Below are 12,120 nucleotides of genomic sequence, written 5' to 3'. Positions count from 1 at the left end.
GTTTCTTTTCTGTTTAATATGTTAGATCTTCTGCTTATGGGCTAAAGCAACTTCAAAAAGTGAGGACTGTGAAGATGGTCTGATCAAACTTCTTAACTTCACCAGTGTAGAGCTTCAACCCAGCTTTAGTTCAGAAAAAAAAATCATTACACTTGCTACATTCCACTGAAACTGCTATGTTTCTTTGTTGTTGTTGTTTGTTTGCTTGTTTTGTTTTGTTTTGTTTCAATTTTAACTAAAACCAAAAACTAGCCTTGTGATCTAAGAGTTTGCACCCATTTGTGGTGGACAGAGAATGATTAAAAGCAAGATTCATTAAGGACTTCATCTCATTTGCCAAGCTGATTTACTGATATAATTTGAGGGTTCAGAGTCTTTTCATCTGTGGTTCTGATTGTGAAGTTTCTAATGGTTTGGGTGCTTGCCGAGGATTATTCAGAATTCTGAATTATAATTTTTGTACATCTCTCCCGATGCTCTTCAGGTTGCATGTCTAAGCTAGATAAAAAGAGAGGTTAGTTGTGGCATTCTAGGTTTTTTATGTATATAAAGGAATATAAGGAACTTCAGTGTGAAAACATATTGTAGCTTAGTTTTGTACATAAATAATGGATTCAGGCAGTCCATATTTTGTCTGTGTTTGTTTCTTTATTTGGAGCTAGGAATGGAGGCAGAAAGGGGAGAGGGATTATGCATATTTCCTGTTCTGAAAATCTCCTTGTCATTTGTTTTCTGGAAACAATTATAGCTGTCATTTATACATTTATAATTCTATATAGGGAAAGAATATGGTGGCTTATCCTGGTTCTCTGCAGAATGACCTTTACTTCATTACATCTGGATTAGCAGTCTATCTCTGTTGTTCTCTTAGGAGATGATAAGATTATCTTCTAAAAATAATTGTATATTAATCTTTTGTGTATTTTATTTATTTTTCCATTAGCAAAGTGATATTTTGACTTTTCTATGAGAGCTCATGATCTGCTTAGTGCAAAAAAGTTCTCAGAGTTCTTTTTGCAGATACATATAGTGAAAGGAAATCAGGTATTGAAAGGAAACATCAATACTATGCAGTGTGGTAACTCTAACTAGCTACTAGGAGGGAGTTGCATATTTTTATAATGTGTCATTTGGCATGGGTTTGGGTCCATTAGACTGCTGCTGACTAGGGTCAGGAATGGGGAGAAAGGAAAAGCAGCAAAATTTCTTGTTTCATTTGAGAAAGGTCATCCTGTTCTTAATTACACCATTCGTTACTGTGAAGCATAGCATCTGTATAATTGGTATCTCTTGCCACTTTGATAGTCTCCCATATTTTTCATGCAGCAGTAATATTGAGAAAGATTTATATTCTTTCTACAGTGTGTCTGTACTGCAGTTCTTTGCTAGATCTTGAAAAAGCTGTTTGATCATTATCCTGAATGGAGATGCTCCTTTTGTCCACATGTTGGAAGTCCATGGGAGTGAGGAGAAAGTAAGAAATATTGAAGTCTCAGCCTTAATTTTGCTTTTAATTCCAAATATGAAGATTTTGATTTGTGTGGAATTGTTTCCACGTGTGTTGGTAGGTAGCCTGATACAAACTTTTAGATAAAATGGTGCTTTCTCAACATGCTTCTACAGGGATCATGTAGAGTCATTTCTTATCTCTAACCAAACAGTTCTGAAAATCTGAGGTACTCTTATGAAACTGTACATTTATATTCCATATATCTTCCACAGAATAAATTTTATAGTATGAGTAAGCTTTCATAGAAAGACAACATAGGTGAGCTCCATACAGTCTTCATCCATCTTTGGAAATCCTTAGGATAGGTCAAGAAGTTCAGTCTCTTATATAGTAGGAGTCGTAATACAAGTTACTTGTTCTTTATATAGGACAATTAGAATCCTAGAAAAAATCCATCAGTATAAAACTACAAAATATAAACCTGTTATATAAAAATGTGTGGTTCTTCTTCTATTTGGAAATGTTGTCAGTATGTTTATGGGGCTGACGCTTGCCACTTAGATATTGAAGATAACTGAGTCTCTGGCAAACTTTGTAATTCTTTGTGTAATAACCTTGGCTCAAGGGGTGTCTTTTTTCTCTGATGCACCATAGTGACTGTGCTAGCATTAAACTTTCAGAAATTTTTGTAATAATGTATGTAGGCTTGTGGTGTTTATACAAGAATGTGGGGAGAAAATACTACGGTAAAGACCAACACATTGAAGAATCTCATGTGATTCTATGGCAGCACTTTATTCTTCAGAGTCTTCATGTGTAACCGTATTTAACTTTGTTTCAGGAACAAGAAGATCCTAATAAGCTCGCTACCAGCTGGCCAGACTACTACATCGACCGCATCAATTCCATGGCAGCAGTAAGTTCCTCCATCTTGCACAGAAAGAGAAGATTTCCTTTCTGTTTGGTTTATGATTTTTTTTAGGAAGAAATCTCTGAAGAAGAGGAATGTTAGCCCGAGTGCATGACTTGTTTGAAATAGGACTTGTGAAAGAAGAGCATTTGTCTTAAGAAAGAGACGTGCTCTAGCAGAATAGACTAGATATCATCATAAGCATTTTCCAGTTTTTAATTTAAATGATACATAGAACTGAAGGCACTCAAGTTAGTTCTGGATGAAAATTCAGAGCTGGAGTAATGAGATTTATGATTTAAAATGATTGATATGCCAGCTCTGAAGCCTACAGCAATGTATGGCACTGATCCTTAGTTTTCTGTTCATTGGCACTGGACCTGAAAAGAGGACAAAAATGTCTTTGTGTCCTTTTTGAATTCCTGTACAATTCAAAAAACAACTTGCAGCTGGCTTTTAAACTGTGGTGGACCGTAATGATCTTGTACTGATTTTCACGCTCTTGAATGTTGATGGAGCACAAAGGTAGCTCAACTACAACCTCTGTTTTGAAAATCTAGAGATCTTGGCCTGGCTAGCCAGTCTGGAATAGTGACAACTGAAAGTACTGTTTTCCAAAACTTGTAACTACAGTTTGAAACCTGTGTGTGTCTGTGCCAAATAAGGGTGAAATAATTTGGTTTTTCAAGATGAGTAGGCAGGGCAGCTTGTAACTGTCATATTTCATATTGCAGTTTATATTCATGATATATTATGTCATGGATAAAAGTCAACTGAACTCTCTGTTTACTCTTCATAATAGAAGAGCAAAAGGATTTTAATGAAAAAGAAAAGTAACCATTTGAAAACGGTTAATTTTTTGTTGAGTGGATTAGTTAGAAATTAAAGCTACAAAGTTACACTGAGTTTATTAGTTTAGTAGAAAAGTAAAACTAAAGGTAGTTGTTCATATAATATCCACTTACATGCAAGCAGATTGATACAGAGATATGAGGCTGTAAAATCGTAGACATCAGATGCATCAGATGTGGGCCAAAAAGTTATCTGTAGTAAAATTTCTTTCCACGTCCTTATTCAGTAGCTTAGTAATGTGTATCTTCCTCTGAAACATCCTGTAGATCTGACAACAAACACAAGTAGAACACCTGGATATAGTGGTCACTGACTTTTGTGAAATGGTGGACCTTACATTTTGAAATTTGATCCTATTACTCATTTTGTAGTTAAATTTTGCTTCCAGTTATTTATGTGCAGTGTCTGCTCAGCCTTTTTTTTAATAGTTATGCAGTGTTGATGACAGAAGTTGGCTCCTAATATCTTATTTGTGTATTTGTGCCCGTATACTTGATTTCTAATGCCTTCTGTAGACCTTTATTGTCATGGTTATGAGGTAGAAAATGTTTTCATAAAAATAATGCCTTAATGGATACTTTATGCTAATGTAATTCTCCGAGTGAAATATGTCTTGTTGAGGAAAAAAAGTAGGACTTTACAAGCGACTATAACCAGTTGTAAGAGGATAAAAGTTACTTTCTACAGTGGGTCATTAATAGCCAAAATGATCAGCTTCCTTCATGCCAGATTTTCTTGGGGCAGAATAATGGAACAAAAAGAATATCGACTAGTTGTTAGAAAAAAGATTGAGCTTTTGTAACTGGCATAGCACTGTGCTTTGATTTCTTGATTGAACCAATTTGCTCTACAAGGGCCATTAATGGAAAAAAAAGAGTATGAAACCATGCAATAACATTGAGCCAAATATTTCTGGTAGGATTTGATCCAAAGCCTTTTGAATCTACTGAAAGTTTTTCCATTGATTTCAGAGACTTTTGGACTAGTCTTTAAATCTGGAGTGAGTATGTACATGTCACTACTGTAAATCTGGAGCAGTTCCACAGAATGAGACTATGTTTTGGCCTATGTTTCTAATTTTAAACACATTTTAAGAGCACCAATAAACACCATCCCTGGTAATGTTGTTTGCATGGCTCAGCACTGAATGATTGATAACATTTTACTTAGTTTCCAGCCTCATGATTTACTCTGGTACTTGAGGTGTTAAGAAGATACACAAGTTAAACCACTGCTTCTGATTTACCACTTAGTTGCTTCAATTTTACGCAGGTGAAGCTTGGTTGACTTGATTTCATAGGAGTTGTATCAGTGGAAAACAGGAGTGACATAGCTGAGAAACAGTTCCAAGAAGACATGCTCTCTTCATTATGATTTAGACCTCTGAGATTCCTAACATCCAAATTGTTATTTTGGGTCTTTTATAACTTCAGTGCTAAATTTAGTGATGGCGAGGGTTGTTTTTTTATCATTTTTTTATTTTTTAAGTGCATCCAAGTGAAATTGGCTCAGAAGTAGTGAAAGAAAACCTGTTTCATGTTGCTTCCTGACACTGTAGTCTGCTTCAGTTTGTGTCTCCTGGGCACTATCAGGTATTGCTATATTTTAATTAGAAATGTGGCAAGAAATATTGGAGTTGAAATGGCAGCAATAAACACAGAAGTGTTAGTTAAAATGTTTTAATTCCTGATTTTTGTTTTTGTAGTAAAATTTAATTTTTGCATGTGAATTAAGTGCATAAGAATCATTTTACATGCAGCTTTCACATCTTTTTCCATATCCTTTTGGTTATTTGCACGGTTCAATTTTATATATTAGCTTAGCAAAAAATGTTCTTTAAAATGAAAATTTCACTATTATTCCACTGAGATCCTTAAGAATCCTTTGGTGAATTTCTGAAGGCCATGGCCTTTGTGTTCAAGGATCATTTTCTCAGAAGATGTGCTGCAGCGTTACTCATCGTATCTGCTCCTCACACATTGTGCTTGAGAGCAGTGTGGTGATTCCTGACATGTCTGACATTCTCTTCTTGTAACCTTAGACTGCTATGTTAGGAAGCACTTTCACAGTAGACTTGAGGTCACAGAATCTTAATCCAGTTCAGAAAGCCATGCATTTTAGGAACGATTTTGTTCCCACAACTGTTTCTGTCACTGTGACTTTTTAAATGTTACTAGTTTTTAATTCTCACTAGTGTAACAGCAAAACTGGATCTCTTTAGTAACCTTCAGTGCACAGTTCCTTTGGAGAAAATGTCCCCATCCTTCAGATATTCTGACTGAGAGGAAAGGGCCAAGTAGGTCCCTGCTAGAGGGTCTTGTAGACCTGCCCCTGAGAGAAAGGGATGGCTGCTAATGACATTTATAAAGAGGGGCTTCCAAATTTGCCCAGTTCTCTGATATCTATATGCTGTAAATAATGCTGATAACAGGCAGATTGCAGGCCCACAATTAGGGGACATTTCCATTATCAAGGTCATTGCCATCTACTGCTGATTCATCAATACACAGAACTTACTAATACAGCAGCTGTCCTGTTTACATCACAAGTAGAGCACATCCCTATGCTTCTCCTGCCCTCCTCACCCCATGATAATATCTGCTTGGCAGCATAAATAAACACTGGTCAGGAAAACTTCTGACAGCATTGCTTGTTTTTACGAGTTTGGCTGTACCTGCATTTCCAGGAAGAGATTTTCAGATAAACAGCAAGTTTTTGGAGAGATGGCTTATCTAAGAGTGTGAGATGGAGATAAATAGTAATAAATAGAGCTGTAATCAGACCCTTTTCCTTGTCTCAGTGAACATTTGCTTAGGGCAGAACAATTTCATAGGATATCAAAAATTTTCATCTTCCAGCATAATTTAGCAGGTGCATAATAACTCTCCTCTGAATTCAATGACAGCTTTGTTACATCAAAATTATTTTCCCGAATGTTCTTTTATTTAAATTACATTCATTCATAGCTTATTCATAGTTTATGATTTGTAGTTTGCTCTTTGGATTCAACTCTAACATAGCTAGAAATACAATGCACATTGAATTTCATCTGACCTCTTTTCTTTAAAAAAACATTTTAAGTTGGTGTTGTCCACATTTCATAGGAGGTATGCAATACAGTAACTCATTATCAAACTCTCATTTTATTTCACTTCTATTTATTTTAAGTGATACCATTTTGTTATCTGTGATTTTAGATAACGTGAAAAGAAAGAGCTTGGATTACATTTATGATTCAGGATATCCAGGATGCTTTCTCCTTACTTATTCTATTTGCTTCATTTTTCTTTTCATTTTTGTGAGACTGGAAGTGAAACTACATCAATCATATCCATATAGTGTCTTTCTGCTGCTAGTTGATTTTGTGTGTGTGTGTCTTTTTCTTATACATACTGTCATTTTGGTATTCTGTTTGCATTCCCAGAGGAATGATCAGCCATTAGGAGAAGGTGTGGGAATTTACACTACACTAAGATTTTTCAAATCTTGAACTACTTGAAGTTTTATATGTATAATTCTATGTGAACAATTTTTTTTCCTACATTAATAAGTTGTTGTCTTTTTTTTTTAATTGGCAAATAAGATAACTGGATATCATGCTTTCCAGAGTGATGCGCTTAGACTGTAGATCTTTAAGTGTGCAAAACATGCGTATGAAAAGAGCCTTGTATACTGCATTTTAGGGACTGGATAATGACCTGGACCTGTTTTGCATCCTCTTCCTAGAATATTTGGTTAGCTGGTGGTAGCTAGCTGCATCCTCAGCACAGCTGATGTTAGTCCAAGGGTGCAGTTTGTAGTTCAGGAAAGCAATTCATCAGTCTGCCACATTAACGAAATCCACTCTCAAATAATGACAGTTCCCTCCCTTCTTGTTTCCAGGGACAGTTGTGTTTTCTGTAACTCTTGCTGAGAAAGTTATTTCTTAATGTAAATGCATGACCAAGCTATCTTTAGAGAGGGCATGAGTATTTAAGTTCCTGGCCATGCACAGGAGTGAGAAATGAAGGGCTCTTGGCTGCCTGCAGCTTTAGAAAAGGGGTTTTCTGTAATAGCCCTCAGTTGTAGAGGCAGGATTATTTGTGTTTGTTTCATTTGGAAGTGGGCCTTTTTCACTCTCAACAAAATACTGTTGAGCACCTTCCTGACATGAATTCACTTCCCACCCCACAATGGCTCAGAGCAGAAATTACACTGTTGTAGGAATGGGAGCGTTTCAAAGGAGCATTTATGGACCAAAGGAAAGCCATCACCCAAGAAAATACAAATCAAACCTCAAATCACACCCCAGGACTCTGCCATTGAGATTCCATAATACCTTTTCAGGATTTCTGTTTATTTTTCAAAGAGGGGAATCATATATGGCTTGGCTTAAGCATTTCAATTTATGTTTCTGGCTGTCGGGGGATGCTGGCAAAAGATAAAACATCATCAGCTCATTTTCCATCAGTAGCGCTCTGTCATTCCATTAAGGCAGGAAATAGCTTGCTCTGTTACTGAGTGAATTTGACTTTAGCAAGGATCAGAGAGAGGACCCTAGAGTTAAACACATCTCCTTATGCCAGGTGTTCAGCATAAGACAGCAACAACATGTAGGCAAATGACCACCCTCAGGATCTGACATGCGTTGGCACCACATGGTTTCCAAAAGCAAGCAATGTGGGTGCGTTTCCAAGGGAAGTGAGGTGGTGGGGTAGGAGGGCTAAGGGGAGTTCCAATGAGAGAAAAGTTTTCTTTGGTGCTTGCTAAATAGTAAAATAAATACTTAAGTTATTTAAACCATAATTGTAGGTACTCAGATTCCACTCCAGAGAGATAAAATATCTGAACCTTTATAGATAATTCTAGTTTAATTGGGGTATTCATTTGAGGGGTGGTTCAGAGCTGCTTTCCAGATATCACTGAGTCATATCTCCAAGAAATCCTGCCAATAAGAAAGGCATTTATCCTTTCTGTTTTCAAATTAAAGAGCCTAACAAAGCATAGCTATATGCTAAGAATTTTCATATTGAGTATTGATTTTTTGTGAAGTCACACACTGAAGCTGTGAGCTACAATGGTGCATGTGTTGGGCACTGAAGGGTCTTGCTTCACATCCACAAGGTTGTGATGGTGCTGAGTGAGGATCTGGAGCCATGATTTCCTGGTTCACTACTTTGATTTCTTAATAGCATTGTTTTATTTTGAGAATTTAGTATTTTATGTCTGTTCCACTCGTCATCTCTCACCCTAATTTACAGTGACCCACAACATCTTCAGTTCCAGATGACTGCAAGATGTGTACCAGGGGGAAAAGTGATAAAGGTAGCTCCTAATAAGAAAATGTGAAAATGCAGGCTCTATTGTCTGCATGCTTCGGTTTTTGTGTTAAAAAACAGGGACAGGATTTTATGATACTTTTTTTGCAGAAGATGTTCCTAATTAGCAGGGATGAAGTATATACAAAAATCAGGATCATAAACCAGGTGTAATAATTTGAGTAGGGAAAAATAGATACACAAACTTTTAGATACACAAATTGTAAACCGGGATGCTCATAGGCTGTCTAGTCATTTGAAGAAAAAGCTTATCTGCTTTGAAACTGGACACAGAAGTTTGTTGTCTTTCTTTTTTCCCCCTAAATCCCTAAAGCTATGTCAGTCTAATAAGATCTTGCATCTCCACCCGTATTTTGCCTCACATAGCCATAGATCACCACAGCATATCACCACTCCAGATGAGGTACAATTTTCTGAGGGCATCCTGGCATATATGATTTTTAGGGAGTAATCTGAGAATCCTGGTTTAGTTGGTGCGTGTTTAGTGAGGGTGTTGCTGCCAGTCCACATGAGCAGCCTCATCTGGATTCAGTTTTGAAGCTGAGACACTGCTTTCCTGGTGAGAGGTCGGCAGGCACCTCTCCATGGGTTGATGGGATAGTTGTTTTTCATAATTCCTGGCCCCTCTCTTAGCTTCCAGGCAGCTTAAACTTTTCTGATTGTCATCTCCTTTTCTGAACAGATGCAGACTCTGTATGCTTTTGATGAAGAAGAAACAGAAATGAAAAATAAAATAGTTGAAGACTTGAAGACAGCTCTGCGGACTCAGCCCATGAGGTAATGTTGTTCTTCTTTCATCGCAATTCACTGCCTCCCTATGGTCACATGTGGAATAAGAAAGACTGGCAAAGACAGAAACCTCTTTGTTTCACCTCACACAAGCGTTCTCTAATAGCTCAGACAATCCACAGAGAGTCCTACAGTTCCTGTTCTGAACCTGTCTAGCTGGAAGGGCGCACTAATGTTGAAGCATATAGCTTCAGGAAAATAAAAAACAAATTCTGTTGTAAAAAACATGTGGCACATCTGTGCAAACACGAGTAAGGACTGTGAAGATCAGTCTTACTAACTTCATAGTCCCTTGAGCACCGCATGTGATCTGATTTATGACAGGCAAGATCTTAGTCCCTGCTATGAACTTTGAGTTCAGGCTTCCTCTTATCTGTAGTAATGAGAACTGTTTGGAACAAAGCAGCTAATCCATCTGACTTCACCTGGTTTGGCATTCTTCCTGCTCTGTGTGTAACAGCAGCAAGCAGAAATGTTGAGACTTAGTCGTCTACTGTATCTTTGAAGGTAAGGTCATCTTTGTTTTTCTGAGATCAATGCTCTGAACAATTGCAAACTAACTAGCATAGAAGCCTTTTCTATTTAACACTTAGAAGAAAATTGTACCAAAGTAATAACAATGGCTGAATATTTGGTCTGAATGTATTTGTATTAAGACCAAAATAAGCTGAATATTCTTGTATGTACAATATGCTAAAGTCATGGTTTCAGAAGGCTTCACTAATGCAGTCACACAGGGTTTGGGGAGTAAAAAAAAAAGTAAACAAACCAAATAAATAAATACCGGTAATAAAAAAGAAAATCCCTAGAGAATTTGCACTGTGGTTAGTTGACTTGAGCCTGCTCCTGCATTGTACGTAGACAGATGTGAAGGAAAGTGAGGGAGCTTTAGTAATTTGAAGTGCTGAAACACCTCCTTTCTGTAGCCAGCAAGCAAATGTAGAGAGGACAACAGACCTGATGATCTCTCCCTTCATGTGTGAATGTCAAAATACTGAGAGATCACTAAGAGAAAAGAGAATAAAGAAGACAAAAGGTAGAATTAAGTCTTCATCACAGAGGAGCTTTTTCTATGATTCAATTGCAATCGGACTTCTTGTGTTGTGACCCAAAACCCTTTGTGGCGGCAGGATCATAGCTGGAACTCTGTTACTGAGAGCCCGTACTGAGAACTAGCATAAGGGAACAAGCATCAGTTTGCTTCTCTCTGTCACTATCCTAAAACAGAATATGGTAAAATGTAGCTAAACTTTATGTTAAAATGGACACAGACAACTGCCAAACTCCTGGATCTCAGAAAGATTTTTAACCAAAAACCTGTGCTGTTGAGACATGATGTAGGAACTCTGACACACTAATTTGGAGCTGGTGTGATGTTTCCTCTGTGAAAGTAACAGCTTTTTTATACCACTGAACATCCCTGAGTAGCAAGGTACCTCTGCTACATCCAGCTGAAACACTTAGGCTGTGCCACCATTGGTTGTTCTACTCCATCATTTTAAATGGAACATCCCAACCTCCTTCCTGAGTGAAGAGAGAATTGTGCTTTGCCCAAAACCTTGCAAGATTTTTCAGGCCAGATCTATAGTGGGTACCCTTGACAACAGGCTGTTGCCTCATCTGTTTATAATAACCCTAATAAGCTTCAGTGCAAGCATCTATGAGCTGCCCTATAAAGTGTTCTCTTCTAAATCACTGGTAATGGTTATGTGGCTTTTTTTTTTTTTTTTGAATAGTTAAGCCAAGCCAAATTTTAAGTTAAATCCTATGTCTCAACTAATTTCCAGCGACTCAATTCGTTAGCTGCCAAATGGGCTGCATGCCAATGACTGATCAACAAGCCAATTTCTTCTTGATGGAAAGGTTGCATTAGAGAGGCCCTCAGCTCCATCAAATCCCTCTCATAAGCAGTACTATACCCAAGCCTTCAAAATACTAGTCTTTCTAGCTGAATTTGGACATCAAATCCTATTTTCCTTGCCACTTCTGTGCATCAGACCTCTGAAGAAAGTAGATACCTAAATTCACACAGAAGAGACTGTCTTGAATCTGTTTGTGATGGTAGAGGAGAAAGGAGCTCTGATAGCTACCAAAAGACTCCTCTTCTTGAATTCTCCGATCTAGGCCAAAATAAGAAAAATACATGTTTGGCTGTGCTTCGTTTTACTGTAGAACTGTGTCTTCTGTAGTAGCAAATGCATAGTAATTGCTCTCTGAAGCAGAACTTCCCAAACTCAAATTCATTTCCCCTTAAGTGAAAAGGTGATAGAGGCACTCCTGGGAGACTAGTTGGCCCAGACTGACCAGAGGCATTTTGTTTTGATGTTCAGGAGGTGCCCTGGAATTATGAAACCATTTTATATCCCAGAACACACAAACAACCCCAGCCTTAGAGAACAAAACCCCCACATCTGCATCTAGTAAGGAAACAGATTTTTCTTTAGGTTTGTAAGAGCTTGTGACTATAAACAAGTATGATGACAAACTGTTGAACAGAAGCAGAGAGAAGAGCTTTTCTTTTATTTTTAATGCCCCAAAATGGAGGTTCAGAAATGCAAAAATAAAAATAAAAGTAAAAACTTAACAAAAGTCTGTGAAAAAAAGAATTCATATCCACAGAGGAATATTTCATTTATTCTGAATCTCAAGCACTAACTTGCTTTGCTGTCTGCTTTTCTCCTTTTGTTTAACTCAGATTTACTTCTTGTTATTTTTGTTTGATTTAGCCATGTTGCATTCCAGTTCATACTGAAGATGATCATTTATATTTTAAATAGCAAGTAAAACCCATTTTTGATGAA

General features: G+C 37.2%; 1 protein-coding gene across 4 annotated transcripts in view; it reads left to right on the top strand.

Annotated features, from left to right (window-relative positions):
• The window catches only part of DAAM2 (dishevelled associated activator of morphogenesis 2), a 177,206-nt gene that overhangs the window by 108,716 nt on the left and 56,370 nt on the right, over nucleotides 1-12,120 (top strand). For all 4 annotated transcript variants that reach the window (XM_065755211.1, XM_065755203.1, XM_065755220.1 and 1 more), the window contains exons 4-5: nucleotides 2,292-2,366; nucleotides 9,213-9,307. In XM_065755211.1, the coding sequence (XP_065611283.1) occupies nucleotides 2,292-2,366; nucleotides 9,213-9,307 (170 nt within the window). The remainder of the gene's footprint in view (nucleotides 1-2,291; nucleotides 2,367-9,212; nucleotides 9,308-12,120) is intronic.

This window comes from Cyrtonyx montezumae, unplaced genomic scaffold (genome assembly GCF_038088225.1).
Source record: "Cyrtonyx montezumae isolate F1298 unplaced genomic scaffold, pur_monq_1.0 scaffold_0, whole genome shotgun sequence".
Classification (NCBI taxonomy): Eukaryota; Metazoa; Chordata; class Aves; order Galliformes; family Odontophoridae; genus Cyrtonyx; species Cyrtonyx montezumae.
The sequence above is the reverse complement of the archived record's forward strand: the minus strand, read 5'-3'. Positions and strand labels throughout refer to the sequence as shown.